Genomic DNA, 21,461 nt, shown 5'->3' with positions numbered 1-21,461 from the left:
CTCCTTGGAGGCACAAGAAATTTAGTAATATCTGATTAATAAATGGTGAAATGCACTGATGAAATTCAGTGGGGGTGGTTGATATATAAATGTGCTGCAAGGTTTCATGATTAATGTAACAAAGTATTTACAAAAAAAAATCACTAGAAATAATTATAAAAAATAAAACCTCACCCCAGGAGCATAGTAATTACAGTAATTAGAGTTTCTCAATTATTATCAGAATTAGAAAACAGCCAGTGCTAATAGTGTCAATAAGTACACAAAAGACCCTTTTTTTGAAGGGAGGCAAGGATGACTACAGCAGAGTGGAAGTGACACAAACAGGGGAATGAAGGTCAGCCATAGACTGGTAAATAGCCCTTATGCCTGCACGCATGCCTTAGTGCTACTGAAACAGCCTCTGACTGCCATCTTACCACTCAGGAGTATTGTGCTTTCCTGATAGCCATCTCACACTCTTGGGTGACTTTTCCCTCCCAGGAGCCGGCAGGGCTGTATCTGTATTGGGGAAAAGAAAGAACACAGTGGTGGCTCAGCTTTTCCTTTGCTTGTTTTACTGGCCTGTGGTTGACATGTTACATACATGGCACTCTCATCTGCCTTCCGGCAAAAATGTTGATGGCTCTGACTTTTCATATTTAAAAGAGTATTAGGGTCCACATGACAGTGAGGACACCCATACAATGGTCTTCTGATGGAGAGGGAATATCTCCTTGATACTGTCTGGTTAAAAAGCATTCCCTGTTGTAAGATAAAATCTGTCAGAAAAGAGTTGTTCTTCTCAGGAAAGACTGTGTGGACCCAGCCGTAAGCAGTCATATGTGCATGTGCTTGGGCCTTGGGTGCTTACAATGTGCAGCCTTGGTCAGCATTCAAGAGGCATTTCTAAAACAGATACAAATATGTTTTCTTAACAAACAAAACCCAGAAGTCTTTATGTTGAACCAGATCTTCTTCAAATCCACCTGATGATGTTTCTGTTATAGACACACATTAGACATCCAAGAAAAACTGCCAAATAAAGCCCTGTCCAAAGACTTCTTACTGAAAACTTATTGCAAGAACCAAACAACAACTTCATAGGAAATTCCAGCAATATAAAAACTGTGTGAAATTTCCAATGGACTTGCCACCTATTCTTAGACTAAAAAAGGAATTTTTTGACACAAAGCTATTACGAAGCTTGCACTTACACATTTTACAAGTTTTGAGAATCTTCCATGCAGAAGAACCCTCTAATAAACAAAAGGTAAATTCACATTGTATTAAAGATTCAGATGACCTATTACAGAGATATTGCAGAGGTGAAACACAGTAACTCTTCTAACATGTCTCGCAAACAGCACATTTGTGGTTAGTATAAATGGAAGAACACTCTATCTAATTGAAACTGCCCCTAAATGTAGTAAGCCAAATTACCTACATTGGAATTAGTTCAGGATACTGGCACTAGTGCTCCTTAGGCAGTGTGCCAAAAAGTTTGTATGCATACTGGTGACTAAAATTTCATTTTAACTTTTCTACTGAAAGAAAGAAACCACATTTTATAAATGAGAGGGGAAAAGGTTGCTGTATGAAACCCTTCCCTACCTCTAGGTAATTCTAGTCTCAGCTCTAAATCCTACAAATAGTGTCCTTCCCCATCTAGAGAAAATTTTTTTCTTATGTTTACCCAAAAAACCTGGGACCTGTGCTTATGGTACATATATGTTATTATATATTTTATTATTATACTTTTGGTTTCACTGTAATTCCAGTATCTCTTGTTGGATAGAGTAGAGTTTATACTTTTACGGAGTATCAATGAGGAAGAAAGAAAACAATTGTAATTTAAAACTACTGTTAATCTTTCAAGTCAGCAAACCCTTGTAGTCATCAAAACAGATTTCAGCTTTCTAGACTTCTAACCAGAAATAACAAGTTGGCATTACTCCATTATGTGTAGCAGGGGAGGAGCCCTTAGGGAAAAAAATTGGCTGTTGTTCTTCATGAAAGAGAAGGAAGGACTCTTTGTCATCTTTAATAAAGATGTCCCCAGATTAGCAATGTTAGCATCATCAAACAGGACATCAACCTACAAGCATTCAGCACTGTCCCATGTCACTCAAAGCAGACATCGTTTCAGCTCTCAGTGTTTTGATGTGTTCTTGTTTCCAGTAAAAGCTATATTTCAAAGAATGTTAATCAACAGATTAATATCTTAATGATCACTAATCCAATTGAGATAACTCACTTTGAGAAATAAATAAAAGAGGTTTAAGGATACACAAATGCATTGACCCCCTTGTTGGGCTAGCTGCTGAAGTGCTGCCAAGGTGTAGGATGCAAGTATAAGTGCAGTCTGCAAAGAGGGCTTCAAGTTCTTTGAAATGCCGGGGCTAGCAAAATGGCTTCATCACCACAAGTCTCCTCACCTCAGCAGTCTTGTGAAATTAATCTCTCAGTCTCTCTGTGAAGAAGAAGTATCCTGGAGGTGCCAACACAGTTTTACCTTACCCAGTTGAGTAACATGTAGAGCTTTCTAACCTAACATCAGATGATCAGGTTTTAGAGTCAGAAGGCAATCCACTAACTTGGCAGTACTCTGTAAGCTCAACTAATGGCATGATTTTGCTCCTGGAATGGAAGCATGATTCAGAGCAGAGGCTGTTCTGCCTGATGCAGGCACATCAGGTCCTCAGAGCACAGAATCTGAGCAATATGCCCATGATTTCACAGTTGTGTAAGGGATTAAGACAGGCTTTGAGGAGTTCCAGCTAATCCTGTAACCATCATTCATCTTGGCATGGGACCACCCTTCTCATGTCTGCTCAGCCTTTTTTCCTCAAGTGCTGTACTAAGGTGCACTAATTTACAGCCTTTTCAAATGACCAGTGAGAAACAAAAATGGCTAAACATAAGCAATGAAATAGAGGAATCCATATTCTTCTGTTTGTATTAGCAAAGGAGGCAGGAACACTACAACAGCTTTACCTTGGGTTACCTTTACCCTAAAGTGGTTCCTCTAGACTAATTAATTTATATGGCCAAAGGAAGGCTACACCATGGGTTTGGCCTGTCAGCTTAATTTCATCTAACCCAAGGTACCAGGTTGACGGCATGCTAACAGTATACCTGATTCTTAAGAACAAAGGGATCACACTTATTCCCTCAGGTGGAAAGCATTAGTTTATGGCTACTACTGGACATGTCCAGAAGGCCAGCTATTCTGGGCAGAAGTTGGATGAGAGTGCATCCACCAGACAGCCTAGGATTGTGCTGCTGGGGCAACACAGGGCAGCAGAAGGTGGAGAATTATATCATCTCTGAGTCATCACTGGAAGAAGTTAGACTGAGCTAGTAAAATTCATGGAGACGTCTCTCCCCCTCTGGGAGCTGTGAACAACATAAAGACTTCTGGCTGCCTTTATACAGACCCATTCATCTGATGGTGCCAAACAGTATCTTAAATGTTGTATTTCTCAATATTTTTCCATACCTCTTTTAGAAAACTGTAAAATGAGGTATAAATCAATTAACTGACTTGCTCAAAAGCAAACAAAGAAAATGAAAAAAAGAAAGACTGGGTTTTATCTTCTGTCAAAGGTTGTTTTATAAAATTATTGGATGTCCTTTTTTCTTTCAGTCAGCCAAATAAAAGTATATGATGTTATCCTAGCTACATCTGTAAAATCTGTTAAAAATTTTCACCAGTGAGCTTGGTTGGCTATTTCATTTTATATCCTGGAGGTTTCATTTCAAAATTTATGTCTGACTTATTATCATTACTTAGTTCAGGATTAATTTTAAATTAGAATATATAATACTGCTCTTCACTAATGACAATCCATGCAGTGCATAGCCAGTTATATCACCTTTTTGCTAAGAATATTTCTGAATCAAAGGAAATTGGAAACTTTGAATAATCAGTGTTATTTAAATTGTTCTGTACAAACTACAAAGTATATTTCACAGCCAGCTCACACATTAATTCTGTAATACTCCTCCTATTCCAAACCCCTGAGTAAATGAATTACTGTCCTGGCTTTCATACTGCCTTTAGCGAGATGTGTCACATTGCCAAATGGCTAAATATACAGCTTCGGAAGTCACAATTTGTGTTCATTAGCTATCCACTGCCTACATTGTTTGTTATATTTAGAAGTAGCAACAACAACTTTCCACCGTCATTTTTAATTCTTAGTTTCTCACATTAGACTATTTTGCTGGGGGATGGAGCTAGGGGATGGGAGTAGATAATTGTCTTCTCCAAATTTCTAAAATTATTAATAAAATAAACATCTTTGGAAAAATTGGACAGTGTACCTTGGGATGAATAGATTAAAACAGAGCATTTTCATTATGTGTCTGGCAACCACCCTTTTATCTCATCTTGTGATGAACATCTGTATTTTTTGGCACATTGTTAGGATATAAATGTGGGGTGTATTGGAACAAACCCTCAATTATAGTTCTGCTCAGATGAGATTTCAAAATTATGTTTTCTACTTTGTGGACGATATTTACTGTTATGGTAGCAACTGTGTGAAAAAAAATCTAATGCATTTAATATTCAGTTCTGGATTCATGTATCAATTATTTAGCTAAACCTTCTGTTACTAGGTTTGTCTGTAAAATATGTACCAAATGTTTATAAAAAGGGAAAGAGATTCATCAAGTCACAGTAGCCAAAGCTGTGCTAAAAAGAAAAAATGAACAAACATATGTTACAACAGTATTTCTCATATTTGATGAGTAAAACCATATTCTATTTTGTTGCAATTTTATTTGCTTGTACAAATAAAGGCCCTGATCCAATAAATATTTATAAGTGTGATTTTGATTTACACTATTTAATCTACTTCTGTCTTTAAGACACCTTCGCATTTATTTGAGAGCTCTTGAAGGAGATGGGAGACTGGTCTTTAAGCATTGACTTAACTTTTGGCTCATCAGGAGTCCAGAGAGTTCCCATGTCTAGAGCTCAGCACGTGCAGCAGCATTGCAGAACAAGAGCCAAAAGTAGGAAAAAAGCCTGAATTTAAAGGGGGGTGGGTGGATGGGTGTTGATTTTCTCCCCCCACTCTCAGTGAGTGAATCATTTAGTGTTGATCTGTGGCTCTGACTGCGGCTCTGGCACCATTCCCATGGCTGTTACAGCCCCTATTCCACTTGGGTGAGTTTTCAGGAAATTGTGTTGTCATGGATCCTTCTGCTCAGGTCCAGTCTGCTCTGTGCCCAAAATCCCCTGTGCAGCAGAGTAAGAAATCCCTGGCAGGCCCAAGCTGCATGAGGCACGAAAGGCTATAACTTCTGTGCAACATCCCTCAATGCTTCCCTAATTATTCCACTGGATCATCTTAAATAAGGTTTAAAAAAAAGTGGAAGCAAATCCAACAGTTGAGGCGTAAAAAGATGGAGACTGTGTTCTTCTAAACTGGTCTTTCTAAATGTCCCTAGTTCTTAGTCATAATCCAGACTGTCTAGACTTACCAAGTTAGAAACAGGCACGTTTTCCTTCAAGGTTGAGCAATTTAATTCAGCCAGGGTTGGGTTTTTTCCCAATTGTTTATTTTACTAAACTAGAGCTGTTTTGAGGATGACAGGCACCCACCAGAAAGAAACAAGGCTAAAGTTAGCAACAAAGAGACGTGCTGATCAGTAGTGCTGTGACTAGGTTCACCACTGCAGCTGTTCCCTTCCTACGTGCATTGGCCATCTTCATGTGGTTCAGGTTCCATCTATGGAAAGGGTAAGTGAACAGGCAGGAAAAGGCAATCAGCTTCAGAGATGGGGTCATTAGTGGGCTGCTCCAGTCCGAAGGCAGTGTGAATTGCCTTATTCTGCATGGAGAGTCGAAAAAATCATCTTAGTCATAGGTAGGAAAACCCTGTTTCAGAGAGTTCCTGGCAATGACTATAAAAGGGTCAGTTTGCTGGTGTAAGGGATTTGAACAATGTGAATTTTCTGGATTATTTTAACAACACAGACAAAACAATGAGCATTCAATGTTTTTTCACGTAGCTTCTATCAGAGGATTTTGGGAAATACATCCAAACAAGATATGATCTGAATAAATATCAAGTAGATGCAACAATAGATACCAGCAGCCAGTACTAAACTGCTTGCAGCAATGCTTAATGCTTTTGAAATGGTTGTTCACTGCTTACAGCTGGTAGGTATGCTTTAAAGATGAATACGCATTTGCCAGAGATCCTGCCTTTTACGCACCCTGGGATTGGCCCTTGGCTTGGCCCTTGGCTGGTGGAAACCTTCTCACCCACACTGACACCCTGTCAGCTTGCTGGCTGGTGAGCAGGGGCGGGGGGAGCAGTTTGGCTACCCTTGCCCCTGCTACAGGAGTGCTGAGCACTGGGAGGACTGTTCAGTGTCCCAGCTCCAAGCCTCTTGCTATGGAAGGGAACTGTATGACCTGGTGTTTGCCGGTTGTCCTGAAACCATGCTTAATACCAGATGAAATGTGAAGAATATAAAGAATTTTTCTTAGCCAATACTAATGCTGTTACTAAGTCTGAAGACAAGCATAGAGAAATAAATAAAAACCTGCTTATAGCTACCTGAACTTCAGCTCTGCTCTAGGAGCTTTCCATCAGCTGTGTAAGCAGGAATAAGCTGTTAGGATGCTTATATAATTTTGTGGCTGGGAGCCAGGGCTTACAACCAGGCAACTCATCCCTGGAGGCATTCAAAAAGCGCGTAGACGGGATACTCCATGACGTGGTTTAGTGGGCATGGATGATGGCTGGACTCGATCTTGAAGGTCTTTTCCAACCTAAATGATTCTATGATTCTAACTCTTTTTCTCTGAAGGGGATCCTGATGTGGGGCTGTGTTTTCCCAGCCCTTCAATTCAGTTTGATTCAGATGTAAATTTTATCCTGCTAAAGAGTCAGAAAAAGGGTCAGAACTACTGACCCTGCCCAAACTTTTTATTTCATCACTCCATGTTACTACTTTGATGTGGCAAGACGTCTGTTCTGTCCAGACAGTAAGGAGGGGTGGTACATGATTATCAGCTACGTCACTTGAAACAAATTCTGAGGAAAGTATTTTCTTCTACGTGACAGGACAAGGTTTGACTCTGCATAATCCTTTATATACTGAACCTGGAGTTTGTATAAATAAATCAATTAAATCATGTATTACAGTTTTCGCTGTACGCTTATACACGTTTATCCGTTTTACCTTTTGCTAAGACTAGACATGATAGTAATCCAAATATTTTGGCATGAAAATGGGTTTGAGAAATACTCTACCAGTTGTGAAGTGATTTTTTTTTCCTACCAGTTTTCCACTGAATATTTGAAGTGTTTGGGTTTTTTACCCAACCCATTTAAGTGTATATTTAAGTAAACTAGTAAATTTACATGTATGAAAAGTTCCATTTAAAATTTTCCCTTCAGTGAGAGAAAGAGAGAAACCATTCCAGGCAGCAGACATATAACAGATGCTATTCTTAACACGTACTGCACTACTGGACGATGGCTAGATGCAGTGGTGATAGCATAGCTATTATGGTGATAGAGCAGAATAAAAAAGAGATGTGTAAGTAATGTGTTAGCTTCCCCGCCCACCACCTTGGGAAGGAGAAAATTCTTAAGACTGTCAGCTATCTACATCATCATATACAGTCCCCACAACCACCCAGTTGAGTTTTGCGATTTGACCTTTCATCAGTTCCTTTGGAAAGTTGATCTGAGTAAACAGATACTTTTCTAACAGTAGAGAAAATCCTTCCTGTCTGAAAAACACATTTTCATTTTAGAAGGTAGGAAGATATTTTTGAGACCAATCAGCAGCTAGAGGTTGTGGGAAAAAAACTGGTAGGAGTTGTCCTTCTGGGCACACCCTGCATTGGAAAGCACAGGAAATGAACAGTTACTGTAACTGAGTTGTGCAGGGTATAATTACCCCTTGTGCTCCGAACAATTTGCCTTACTTCACTAACCACAATACAAATCTCACCTGAAACTCTGAAAGCTGTCTTAAAAAAAGAAGAGGCAATGTCCCTTAAACATCAGTCATTTCCACGTGCAGAAAATGTGATTGTTTTGCACGTGATTGCATTTTAAAACAGAAATCATTGCACAGAATACAGAATGGATTCAGTATGAACCTTCTAAAATAAATGAACCTTACTTTCTTTTGTATTTTTTAAAGGTCAAATGCTGCAAATACTGGCCAGATGACACAGATATATATAAAGACATTAAAGTCACCCTAATAGAAACAGAGCTCTTGGCTGAATATGTGATTCGAACATTTGCAGTAGAAAAGGTAAGTTTCCAAATTCAGTTTTCTCAAATACAATGGTATCTGCCTAAGCAACTTATACACAGATTCACCATGGGAAAGTTAAATCTTCTGACTGACATCCCGGGTTTGTAGCTATTTTTTGGGTAAACGACTACTGCCCTCTTACGGTAAACTGTGTTTTTCTTTAAATGCAGCAACTTTACTGTGCTTTCCATCACTGTTGGCCCCTGCCTGAGTTAGAAAAAGTGACGCTGCTTCCTAGGAGAAATCGAAGCCTCCCTCCCAGCAATCAATTGAAAACACATTCATGCTGTTTTCCTATCTTATGTTCCCCACAATCATTTTCTGTCTGTACCAGAGGCTGCGTGCACCATTATTCAGAAGTCCATGGTGAATACTGTTACCTGTTGGGCCAGTGTGTTCCTGGTCTGCGGAGACATAGTTGTAACAAACTAATTTTCTTCTCAAGGAAATCTCATTTTTCATGTGGAGTCTATCTTTATATGGAGAGTTCCAATCAGCATGTTGTATTACTGTTTATTAGAATAATGCCATTAGATTGATGCTTACTAGATCTTGTAGCTCTCCCAATCAGCTTACAATATATGGACAACATACAATTAACAAATAAAGTACTTACTGAAAATGAGAACAAGCAGGGTCAGTCAATGCTGAAGTGTGTCATGCATTTTGTGTCAGTTCAGGGGTTTTATTCGGAATTTATTAAAGGACAGAGGTTTTTTAGTTGTATGTATCAAGTCTTATTTGAGTTGCAGAACAACAAGGAAAGGGCCTCTTTGGAAGACTTGATATTCCTAATGGTGCACCGAAGTAATGTTCTCTCAATATCACCATGAGTAGATTTTCAACTAATTAGCTCAGAAAACTCCTTTTGATTTAGTTGCAGTACCTGTGATATACTAGTTCTGTCTAATGATGAAATAGTATTCAGTTATGATTTTGAAGAACATAGTATTTAGCATCAAAGAATCCTGCACATAGGTAGATGAAACTGCCGAAAAGACGACCCAGCAGGGTCTCTGTACGTACATCCACAGTAACAAAGGAATTAGATTTTTTCCTGGTTTATTCTTCAATCTAATACTTAAATATGCATCAATACAGCAACCTGCGGGTAATGATAATAGAATTATGTGGTTTGAATGAACTGAAATATTGTATCATGTTTACCACTATACATATTGTACATCAAATTCACTCAAGCCTGTTGTTTCCTTGCATTTAGATAGTTTTAATAAACAGATGATGAAACAGTGGCTGCACTTTGAAGTAGATGAAGCACTAGTTGATTTCTATTCTGCAAATTTTAAGCCCATGCTTTGATGTTAGCTTTTCACTTCTTAACTGGGACTGGAAAAAAAGACCTAGAGGATTTTACAGTTGAACATAACCAAACTGTCTTGAATAAGTGCATTAGAACAGATAGAGATAAAAGGCACTAAACATTTTATTTCTTAAAAAAAATCTCCATCTGAAAAGATTTCATTTAGGCACTGCTTTTTAATAGTTGGTAGTTTTTCAGTAAGCCTTTAAAAGCAGTGTCAGTGTAGTTTGAGTAAAGTACATTTGTTTTTACCCTATTTTCCCTACTTTTTAACTCTTCCAATGGTACTGGAAGGTCAAGTCTGTATATCTCTTCCACCATAATTCTCTCAAGTTTGTATTTCTGATCTACTGGGATTGATACTTTTCAGCCTCTCTAAGACAAGCTGTATGATGAGACAGGGTGTGCCCTAACCAAATCTGCAGATAATACTAAGTGAAGGATGGTGTTGAAATGCTGAACATTGGAGCCTCAGTTCCAAAGGACTTCAGCAAGAAGTTGGCCAACAGAAACTTTAGTAATTCAACAAGGAAAAATGCAAAGTTCTGCACCCTAGGTGGACTAACCCCATGTGTCAGTACAGGCTGTGACATCCTGGGACAATATCTGACATCCAAGATGATTGAGGATGTAGGACATATGAGCTTCAAGGGAAGGTTAAGAGCACTGGCCTTGTTCAGTGTGGTAGAGATGAGGAGGAGGGGTAAGGAAGATCTAACTGCAACCTGCAAGTACTTCAAAGATGTTTAGAAAATCAGGGGCACCAAATTCTCCTCATTCTTCTCAATGGTAGTGGATGCAAAACAAGGGGCAATGGCCAAGAAGTTGCAGCATGGAAGGCTTGCACTGGAAAAACTCCTTCAGGTGGAGGATAGTGCAGTGCTGGAGCAGGTTACTCAGAAAAGTTGTGACATCTCCATTCTTGGAGGTCGTCAGGGCTCAGCAAGACAGATCTAGTGTTGGCCACAGACCCACTCTGAATGGGAGGTTGGAGTGGAGACCTTCAGAAGTCCCTTCTGACCATCTTTTCTATTTGTGGATGAACATCTCATACCTGCTCCTAAAATACAAGAAGTTTATTTGTTTGGAGATAAATCTATTGTTTTGTTTTGTTTTGTTTTAAATGGCTATTTGGTAATTATTGAGGAGTAGGGGGATAATGCTAAGAAAATTGAACCCCAAGTTACACTCTGAAGACCACTTCCTAGATACACTTTATGTAGATTGCATAAGCAGCTCCTCTGGAGCAATTCCTTTACAGCACAACAGTTAGCTCAGATGAATTACTCAGAGACTAACATACAGCAGCAACATAAGTATTTGTAGCATTTTTTAACATCCTAAGATTTGTTAGCAATGTACACCATTTTCTGTTGGTCTTTTTTTCAGCTGAAACAAAAAGTAAAAAAAACAGTCTCTCCAACCTGAGCATATGCTTTTATGATTCATGCAGTTGTGTTGCTATTTTGGGTTTAGAAACCAGCAGGGAAGCTACAGACATGAAAATCAGTCTTTTGTAGGTATAATAAGCCAACTCATTATAAAAGTACCATATATGCAAAGCCTTTTCTTAGTAGCTGAGTGTTACCAATGATAGACAAAAATGCAGTCAGCATGACAGACAGCATTTTCAAAACTAGTGCACAAGATACACAGGACATACTCTGAGCTGGGCACATTATTTTGGAGGGGCAGTTTACTTTTTGTAAATTGCTTGAAAATCAAGGCTGCCTACAGCATGAAGAATTTGTGGGGAGTTATTCATTTCAGTCCTCAGTTTGTATAGTCATGGCATTTTTTTTTGTATGGGATCTTTGTTTCTTGGGGGATTGTGGGCAGTTGTTATGAGCAATGAAAAAGTGTTTGCGACATGGATGCCCCACCTATGCACAGCTATTTACAGAGTTGGAGGCCTTGCTTACAGTAGCAAAAAGATGTGTAAACTAACACACTCTTAATCCCCAGAGTACAGAGACCAAATTGTATTTTACTGTGTTTGCTAGACTGTCTTAAAATGCAAATTACTTTGTCTATTCCTGGGTTTCAATATGTTTTAAAATTGTTTTTTAGGCTAGAAGGTCATTTCTGTTGCAAGGCTGTGATCTCCTCAGTCTATACCAGTGTTGCATATCGTCTTGATCTGCTCCCTTGCCTTCCTTTTTGTGTCGCAGTTGCCGAGGCAGATGAGTGTGGATATTCCTCTGAGCTAATGCCCAGTCTCCAAAGACCCCCAGCCTGAGCTGTCAGAGTATCAGGCCTCCAAGATACACCAAGCCCACTTCAGTCATGTAGCACTGGCACAGCCAAAATTTCTCAACCACTGAATATCCTAGACTCTTTTAATTTGCATACTAGTAATAAATTAGGAAGTTTATATTATTTCATTATGCAAAGAGAATTAGACCTTTTATATGCAAACCAGCTCAAGACAGGAAATACATCTTTAAGAAGAAAAACTGTAAACCACCAGTTATTAATATCACTGACATTTAGTTCAGCCTAGACATGATATGTCATAATTTTGCTGTTTGCTTATGAAATATGCATGATGGCCTCTGGTCTGTGGATTTCTAATGAGAATAAAATACTGGCAGCTACATTTTTAGAGGGGGAAGGGGAAATACAAGCACTAAGAAAATCAAGCTTAGCATACACACCTCTAATATCCAGACTGCTCCAGAAAGTCATGTGGGAAATTACTTACATGATCAGCTTCTCATTCATACCTGTCTCACCATATCCATGTCCTTGTAGACTGTGGCAAATCACTTAAAGGGTGAGCATGTGGAGGGCTACAAACACAGCCCCTATGATTGGAGGTGCAAAAAGGTTTCTTACTATTCAGCTGTTTCTTTCAGACCAATGAAGGAGACAAATGATAAGGGAAATTATGCTGAAGCTGTGGTTCCCTGAAGTCAGCAGCAAAATACCTGTGGAGAGCAGCGGGGAAAAAAATGTCATCTGTGCTATATGTTCATGGCCTTGCTGCTGACCTGTTCTGTGATCATTGCGTGCATCTTAAGGCCACAATTTTCAAAGCAACCTAGTGCTTAAATATAGAGATGAGAGTCTATCTTGTTGCTAAAGGTTTCTAACCAATCTAGTGCTAAATTACTCAGTTTTGTTGTAAGACTTTGAAACCAGTTGATATGTAACCTTTGAACTTGCTCTCCGGCTATGAGAAAGCTCTCCAACAGTCTGTACAGATTGTATGGGTAGGAGGTGGATGCTTTTCAGCAAGGCTTAGGCTTTTGAAGTTACATTCTTATGATGTCTGTCATTCAATTTTTTTCACATTCCAGCTTGTTTTTCTTTTTCAACCCTTGACTTTTCAACAGAGAGGTGTTCATGAGATTCGAGAAATTCGGCAGTTTCACTTCACTGGCTGGCCAGACCACGGTGTACCATACCATGCGACAGGCCTGCTGGGATTTGTACGGCAGGTCAAATCCAAGAGCCCACCAAATGCTGGCCCTCTGGTTGTTCACTGCAGGTAGGTAGAACAGAAATCCCTCCATTGTGTTGTCCACTAAACTCAGGACCTACTTTTGCTTCTCCTGTACTGTGTAATCCATGCATAGGTTGCTAAAGCTGCTGGAGCTCTACCCACAATAACTTAATACCTAAAATACAAACAAGAATGGAAAAACTGAGCCTGAAATCCTGCAAATGCCTGAATGCAAGGCTCCATTTCAGTAATCATCCCACTGATCAAGTGCCTGTGAGATGAACTCTTACACTTTACATTTTCCATACACTGCTGAACATTAACTGTGCTCTTCTTTTACTTTAGTGCTGGTGCTGGCAGAACTGGATGCTTCATTGTTATTGACATCATGCTAGATATGGCAGAAAGAGAAGGTGTTGTAGACATATACAATTGTGTGAGAGAGCTTCGGTCTCGGAGAGTTAACATGGTGCAGACTGAGGTATTGTTAATCTACTGGAATACTGCCTTATGCTTTGCAGGAAAAAATATTCTTCTGGCCCATAAAACTAGAGCCCCTTTGTGGTTGGCACCATTCAGAGAATAGTTTATTCAATCATATGCAGAAAATAATCCACACACAAACCTGAAGAACCATTGCCCAAACAAATGCACAGTTATGCTGCACTTAAGGTTCACAGTGGTTTTTAAAAAAAAGTAAAATCATGAGTGTTTCCTCTCTGGGAAGGATTCATTCTGGAGTACATCTTGTTGAGGCTCAGTTATGTGATAGCACCTACAGAACTGTGCAGAGGAATGAAGAAACCAGAAACATTCTGAGTTTTATTATGGAGTGTTACTGCACTTCTGCTTGTACTTGTAACTAGTTTGAGTCAATGCTTCTATATTAATTTCTAAATGAGTGGGATAAAGTTTTATGAACTGCTGTTGTTCTTTCTGGTCTTGCTTCAGTGCTGGTAAAGTCAGAGAGAATTAGTGGCAACCATATTAGCTGTTATTTTTTATTTACCAAAATACTAATAGCATATGCTTTTTATATGAGCAATTATGCTCTCTGTGTCAGTAATTATTTTAATTGCTTTATCAGGAACAGTATGTATTCATCCATGATGCTATCCTGGAAGCCTGTCTTTGTGGTGACACATCTATTCCAGCTTCTCAAGTTAGGTCTGTTTACTATGAAATGAATAAACTGGATCCTCAGACTAACTCCAGCCAGATCAAAGAGGAATTTAGGGTAAGTCGCGGCTAGCATTACCTAGAAGCTATACAGTTCAGCTATACTAAAGACTTCTGCTTAAGTGCTTGCTTATAACCATGTGAATTTTGGACCAGGAGGGAAAGACTGCAAAAAAGGGAAAATAACATGTCACTAATTGCTGTTAAATTATGCTAAATCATAAAAGAATGCAATGGGGTAGTAGTAAAATCTTTTTAATCAAGGGAAGTTTGTCGATTCCTTCTGCTGTCCTTTCTCCAGAAGGCAGATTACTCTGCAGCTGTCTTTGAGGTTACTTTTCAGATCTGTATGCTTCCAGGATTTTTTGCTTCCAAACCCTGCTGACTGTGGTATGTTTTCATTTCTCTGCATATTGATTCCCACTGAAACTGAATGCTGAGCTGATCAATTCTTAAATATTTTGGGATGCTTCCACTGCTGTGTTAATTTTCTGTTGTATTGTTTACTCTTTTTGAAAGACTTTAAATATGGTGACTCCGACACTGCGTGTAGAAGACTGCAGCATAGCACTTTTACCACGAAATCATGAAAAGAATCGCTGTATGGATGTTCTGCCTCCAGACAGATGCCTGCCTTTCCTCATAACAATAGATGGGGAGAGCAGTAACTACATTAATGCTGCACTGATGGATGTAAGTCTCCACTACATCATTAATAATAAAAAAAGGAATAAGCAGCCCTCCAAACTCAGCAATGCCAGAAAGCGGAGTCAGCATAAGACTGAAATCCTTCTAGCTTGTTTTCCAAAAACAAAATCTTTAAACTTCCCAAGTATATTTAGGATCCCAGATATGTCCCAGCCAAGGTTCCAAAGCTGTGCTCAAAGAGCAAGTCAGGGAGTTTTGATAAATCAAATGCATCTGGATTTCTCCCTAGTGCTTGAACTTTTAACCATCTGGCCTAGGAAGAAAAGTTAACCTATTAAGACACTAAGGCAGTTAAATAGGATAATAGGGTTTGCAGCAATATTTCAGTTCCCTTTGTTTCTAATTTAAACAGTAATTAACAAAAAAAAAATAATTGTCTGTAAGGACAAGATAGTACACAAGCCATTACTTCAGTCTTTCCATTTATTTCTGTTTGCATGAATAGTTCCTCTTCATGTGTGTGGATTTCTTTTTCGAATGCATCTACGGTAATTCTAATCCTACTAATAAAGTATCAGTAAAAAGACACTTAAACTGCCTTTACAGTCTGTAAATATTTATAGCCTATCTTTGACAATCTAGAGCTATAGTAATTATGGTTGTCAAACACATAAACAAGAAAACAGAGATTAGTAAAGAATGAACACATTGTAAATGGCCTTTTTGAAAAGTGAATCTAGAGTAATAATAGTTTATAGCAGTTTTTGCATTTCTTTCCTTCCAAGTTCTCAAAGCATTTTCCTAAAATAAGCCTAAGTTCAAAACACTCCTGTGAAAAGGTAGGTGTATTACCTTTATGTTTATCCATGTAGAGAAACTGAGAACAGAAGTTTAAGTGACTTCTCTAGGTCCTCACAGTAGGTCAATGACATTTGATATTAGAACAGAGCTTCCTTGATCTGCAATTTAAAATGTTGCCATTACGTTGCCTTCTTTCCTGGACAGTTAGTACTGTTTTGTTCTGTAAATTAAGCGCTGCTCAGAAAGAGCAGTGCCTCAATATTTGCTTTGAAAATGCTTCCCTTCTTCACTGATGAAACAATGCGCTGGATCCAAAACTGTGTCTGGGCAAAAGAGTCCGAGGGAAGAGGTGATTTGGGTTGCCCTCCACCTGAAGCACCCTAACGAGGCTCTTGTAATATCCCTGCACTGACAGACAAGAGCAGACATTTGTCCCTCTCTCTACACACTCAGTCTCCAGCAGGCACGATGATGCGTTTCACCCTCTCTGCTTGCATCAGTTGAGATGCAGTCAGATCACCTCATGTATACCTTTAGAGCTCACTTCAAGCAAAAGGGGTAGCAAGCATAATTTTTGTTATTCAATATCAGAATGAGTTTGAGAATGGTTTCCCTAAAAAACTGCTGGGGCTTCTAAGTGAGGGAGTAATGGAGAGCCCTTTGAGCATTTCTCACCTGCATGCAACTTCCATCAAGACAGGACTAGTAGGATAGAAGGCATGTGACTGATGTACCAGCAGCATTGATACCTCCTGGTTGCAGTTTGCTGAAACCAAAACAAAGAAATGAAGTGTTGCATGTCTTCATCTGTACCCCAGAACACATTGGATTCATTTTCTGTGGTCTCTGAAAGAAAGATGCAAATAGCTGATCAGATTGTATCTCTGTCATGGTACAAGTACTTCAGTTCAAGGCATGTAGAGTCTTCCCTGCCCTCCTTAATAAAGGCAACAGCAATCCCTCCCAACAGTTGCCCCAGTATGGCCATGCTGGCCTTCAACAGTCATGAGGACATAAGTGGAAATTCTAGTATGAGATCCACAATGGAACAGTTCCACCAACAGCTCAGTCAATGACATACTCTGGTACTAAAAAAAACAAAGAGCACTGACATTTATCCCCTGCGTATCCTCACTGCTGTCAGATAGACCAGAATTTCAACAATATTTCTGAAAAATAACTAGATATTTCCTTTCATGGGCATCATTCAAATCAACAGCTAAGTGCAGACAGCCAAGATTAATCTGTCCATTAACAGCTCAAAACAAAACTGTTGCTCAGAATTTTGTAGGAGTTGCATTGGAGGCAAAAACCTCTGATGATTTTACTCTATGCCTGTGCATAAAATACATTTCAGAAGTACAACATCTGAAGAAGTTATATTCTGACCAAATACAGTTTATTAACCTTGAAGCATATAAGATCTCAGGAAAGAGCTGAAAACAATGTATTAATTATATAGAAAATAGAAATAATGCTTTCAGTTCCAAAGTTTGGGGGCTATGACTAGCATTCTGCTAAATGGATTTTTATTTCTTACCATTATTCTCACTGTCTCATTATTTCTTTGCAGAGCTACAAGCAACCATCAGCTTTTATAGTTACACAGCATCCCTTACCAAATACCGTCAAAGATTTCTGGAGACTGGTCTTAGATTATCACTGCACTTCAATAGTTATGCTGAATGATGTGGATCCTGCACAAGTAAGTCCAGAAAACTGCTCAATTCAAAAGAGGAGTGCTAGTGCCTCAGCATTTCAGAACAGCTCTAGGACATAATTAGTTTTATAAAACAACATTAAATACTAACACACTAAAAAATTGATTTGTAGCTTGCGGATACACGTAGGGAAAGAGGAATAAATCAGCCCATCAGCAGCATCTCCACCAAAATGTTAATGCACACACACGTAAGTGCATGCACCCATAATTTATTATGATAAGAGAACATGCCTTGGGAAGAACTGCTAAAAACCAGAAATGATGGTTGTAGAATTCTGACTCAAGTCTGAAACACACTAATAATAGCCAAAAGTCATAAACAGAAGCCAACAGCTATTCATTAGCCTGCCTGAAACAGGTCAATGACCTTGGTTTGCTTACCAGGAGGTAGGTGTTCCCAGTGTGAAAATCTGTGTTATGCTTGGCACAAAATGACATTGTTAGCAAGGAGATAGGAACTAAACAAGATTGGAGACTAAGCATCCTTCGGAAGAGAAAACAGGGCAACGAAAGATATGGAGGAATGTAGTTACCTTACAAAAGAGTTGTGAATGCTGTACATGTTCTTTAGAAAATTGGAAGCCCGTACCTACTGGTTTGGCAATTTAATCACTAGCATTAATCACTAAGCGTCCTAGAGCCTAGCTTGCAATTGCACAATTGCAAGTTCTTACACAGATATGATTTCCTTGGTTCCAAGAAACTGCACCAGCTGTCTGCTGGAATAATGTGGTGGTAATCTGGGTTCTTAATATGTAAATATTTGTTAATTATTGGTTAAGAGCAATTGTTACTTTTTGTAGCAGACTGCATGTCATTTTTATTCTTGATATGATCAATGATCTTTTCAGTTTTGTTGAGTATTGAACAGTTAGAAAAATGTTTCCTCATTTCTTTTTAACATGGAGAATTTTTTTTTTAAACATACTAATCTTCCATTTTTTCTTTCAAATGAATGTGTAGGAATTCTGCACAGTATTTTAAAGACTGAATTTCTGATTCCAAGCCCTTAACTGTCTACAGGGAGAAAAACAGAAATGAAAGACAAAACTTTTATTCATGAGTCTAAGATTATTTTCTGAGTGAATAAGGAAAGACTCAAGGGAGTCAGACTGTTAGGGACTGCTGAACAGAGTTTTTTTAATTTGTGGGCTGTGTTTTGAATTTACAATAGTGCATGGCTATTTCAAGCATTTATTGGCCTCACAGGCTTTTAAAAGCTATTGGGATATGCAGTTAATGCACCTGCTTCTGCAGTATGTTAAACCTCTTCCCTCTAATGTTAGTAACAATCTTTTCATTAGGAATAAATCTCAAAACCCACAGAGCAAACAGAAGTGGAGAGAGGGCAGAGCTTATTAAAAACACACATTACATTCAGATTTATTAATAATTACTGTTATCATTATTATTTATGTATATATGGAGTGTTTACTGTTCTGTTTAGATACTACAATTTATGTGGATTGTTATGCTCTATTGGGAAATTAAATTCAACCCTTCACAGTGACTCTGACTTAAAGAGAGTTGCTACCATCACATGCATGCAAAACGCACAGACCTAAATGCTTTTGGTTTCCTTAGAACTTGAAAATCTTGGCTTCCTAAAACAGCTCCAGCAAACAGCTCTGCTTATTATCATTTAAGCATTTTTCAAAGATTGGTTAGAACAGTATTCCTATGTATTTGAAAGTCATGTATTACATTGTGCACGTTAAATGATCTGAGCACTGGCATTTGCAATAGTTGTATACATTGTATTTTGTTTTAGACAATTTAGATTTAGACAATATTTGGAAAGAATTTGCTCAGCAGACTGAATCATGTGAGGGGGTTAAAATAAATAAAAATATATTTTCCTACTCAAAATTTCTGGTTTTAACTTGTTAAAGTGAACTCCTGCAAATCAGACCCTGTTCTCTTTTTAATTGATGTAGTAAATGATTATGTTTTCCTAAAATGTAGTCATCTCTAAACGGCTTTGTTGAGGACTAAGTGTTACAAGAAATGCAAAACAACATCTGGAGTAAATGTGATTTGTCAGCTCAGCTCTGGATTACCAACAGCAATGCAGCAGAGTGAAGACCACAGCTGTTTTACTGAATGAAATAAAATTCCAAATATGACATCAAGGCTCCTGCAAGCGAACAAAATTTCATGAGTTCATACTTAATTTTGGTGAATGCTTGCAAAAGCTACATGCTTGAAATGCTTTAAATATCCCTGGAAAAAATCATTAGGGTTTTTAAGGAAAAAAATGGACAAGCAGACTCTACCTTCAAAAAACTCCTTGCAAAGTGTTGATTTAATCTTTAAAGTATTAACACAGATGATAACTGGTTTCTGGATTAAGCCATCCTGATATTACTAGGCACTAAAACTGTGCAAGATAATGGTAATATTACTTTGTGATCTTTAGATACGTAGAAGTAATGTTTTCTGAGCACTAAAAAAAGCATAATTACTATTTTCAGGTAGCATTCATAAGATGAAATTGAGCAGTTGTTGAAAATGTAAAGCAATGCTGATATTAGCCAATGTCATCAGTCACGGGTGAAACATATGTGAAAAGTCTTGAGTTTTGAGAATTGATGCACCCTTCATAGTATAAAGCGCACCTTCTGATGTAGCTTGAATTATTAGCAACTTTTCAGGACCGTTGGAGATACCAGGCCTTTGGTCTTTAGGCTTCATGCCATCTCTGCGATATGGTAGTATTTGACAGCATCCCCCTGTCTTGTCATAATGTATTGCAGAGTTGATGCTGCGTGTCAGAAATGTGTTACTCCAAATACCAGAGAATGGTTAGTACAGGAGCAAGCAATAGCATGTTCAGTTAAGTGAAAAGGTATTTGTTTAAACTTGCTCAACACAAGTAAAAGCAGAATGCTCGAAACTGGTGGAAGATGGTGCACTGTGTATTTTATAAAGATATTGTGTGAGAATTTCAGTAATAAATGTAGCACAAAGAAAAAAATCTAGAAAAGTATATTGAGGCAGCATGAAATTGAAAGTGATTGACTGTGTTCTTTTCTGTTTGTGGTCTTCCATAGCTGTGTCCTCAGTACTGGCCAGAAAATGGAGTACACCGACATGGTCCTATTCAGGTGGAGTTTGTATCAGCTGATTTAGAAGAAGACATAATCAGCCGGATATTCAGAATTTATAATGCAGCCAGAGTAAGGATGTTACTTGCAAAACAATTCTGTCTCGGTAGATGAGTTGACTCTACTCAAATCACAAAAAATGAAAGTTAAACTCACATAAAACCATTCTCATTTTTCAGCTTATTTATTTGAAAGTGATGGTGCAATACTGAGTCACACCATAATCAATAAGAAAAAAGCCTTCTATGTGTAATTAAAGTAAAAAATACTTTAATGCCTATCTCGAGTATGTTAAATGCAAATGAAATAAATGCAATATTCGGATTGCATGGTATCCGAATTTGGCCAAGAGATGCCAAAATCAGTGCTGTTTTCAACAGTTTGAAATTAGCCACCTTGCATATTTGTATCCTGTGTCATGCGAAGAAAGCTGTGCACCAATACTAGGCGTGTTTTTCAATACCACTCCCAGGCTTTTAGTGAAGATCCTGGTCCCACTAATCGCACCTCATAATATATGTAAGCACTTCAGAGGGACAAGTATGTTCTCATATCCAGCTTTTATGCTCCCATAAAGTTGACAGAAGACTAAATGGGCATGTCTTTCAGGCTGAGTGAAAAAAAGATTCCACCACAGACCAAGCATCTCGTCCCATCCAGATGGAGGGAGCCTTTGCAATGGACTGGTATCAATCACCAAAGAACCATAGCTAGGAATAAGCAGCACTCCCTGCTGAAAAAAGTCAGGAACTGCCCTGAGATCTGGTAGCTCTCAGGAGAGTGAAAGGCCCCCAAAACACACCCAAAAACATGCTAATATATGAACAGGGAAGCAGATTGTAAGCTTCAAGATATTTCTTTAATACTATGATGGCCTTGCATTTGCAGTCAATGTGGCAACATAAAAACACAATCTCCAGCAGTGTTAATGTGAGCTTTAGCAGACGCTGG

General features: G+C 38.5%; 1 protein-coding gene across 10 annotated transcripts in view; it reads left to right on the top strand.

Moving 5' to 3' along the window:
- PTPRM (protein tyrosine phosphatase receptor type M) overlaps positions 1-21,461 on the top strand; it is a 502,188-nt gene that overhangs the window by 472,292 nt on the left and 8,435 nt on the right. For all 10 annotated transcript variants that reach the window (XM_075023029.1, XM_075023027.1, XM_075023025.1 and 7 more), the window contains 7 exons: positions 8,164-8,280; positions 12,943-13,097; positions 13,398-13,533; positions 14,140-14,289; positions 14,751-14,924; positions 17,254-17,385; positions 20,457-20,582. In XM_075023029.1, the coding sequence (XP_074879130.1) occupies positions 8,164-8,280; positions 12,943-13,097; positions 13,398-13,533; positions 14,140-14,289; positions 14,751-14,924; positions 17,254-17,385; positions 20,457-20,582 (990 nt within the window). The remainder of the gene's footprint in view (positions 1-8,163; positions 8,281-12,942; positions 13,098-13,397; positions 13,534-14,139; positions 14,290-14,750; positions 14,925-17,253; positions 17,386-20,456; positions 20,583-21,461) is intronic.

The sequence above is a fragment of the Buteo buteo genome, chromosome 3, assembly GCF_964188355.1.
Source record: "Buteo buteo chromosome 3, bButBut1.hap1.1, whole genome shotgun sequence".
Lineage (NCBI taxonomy): Eukaryota > Metazoa > Chordata > Aves > Accipitriformes > Accipitridae > Buteo > Buteo buteo.
Note: the sequence above shows the minus strand (reverse complement) of the source record. Positions and strands in the feature narration are given on the sequence as shown.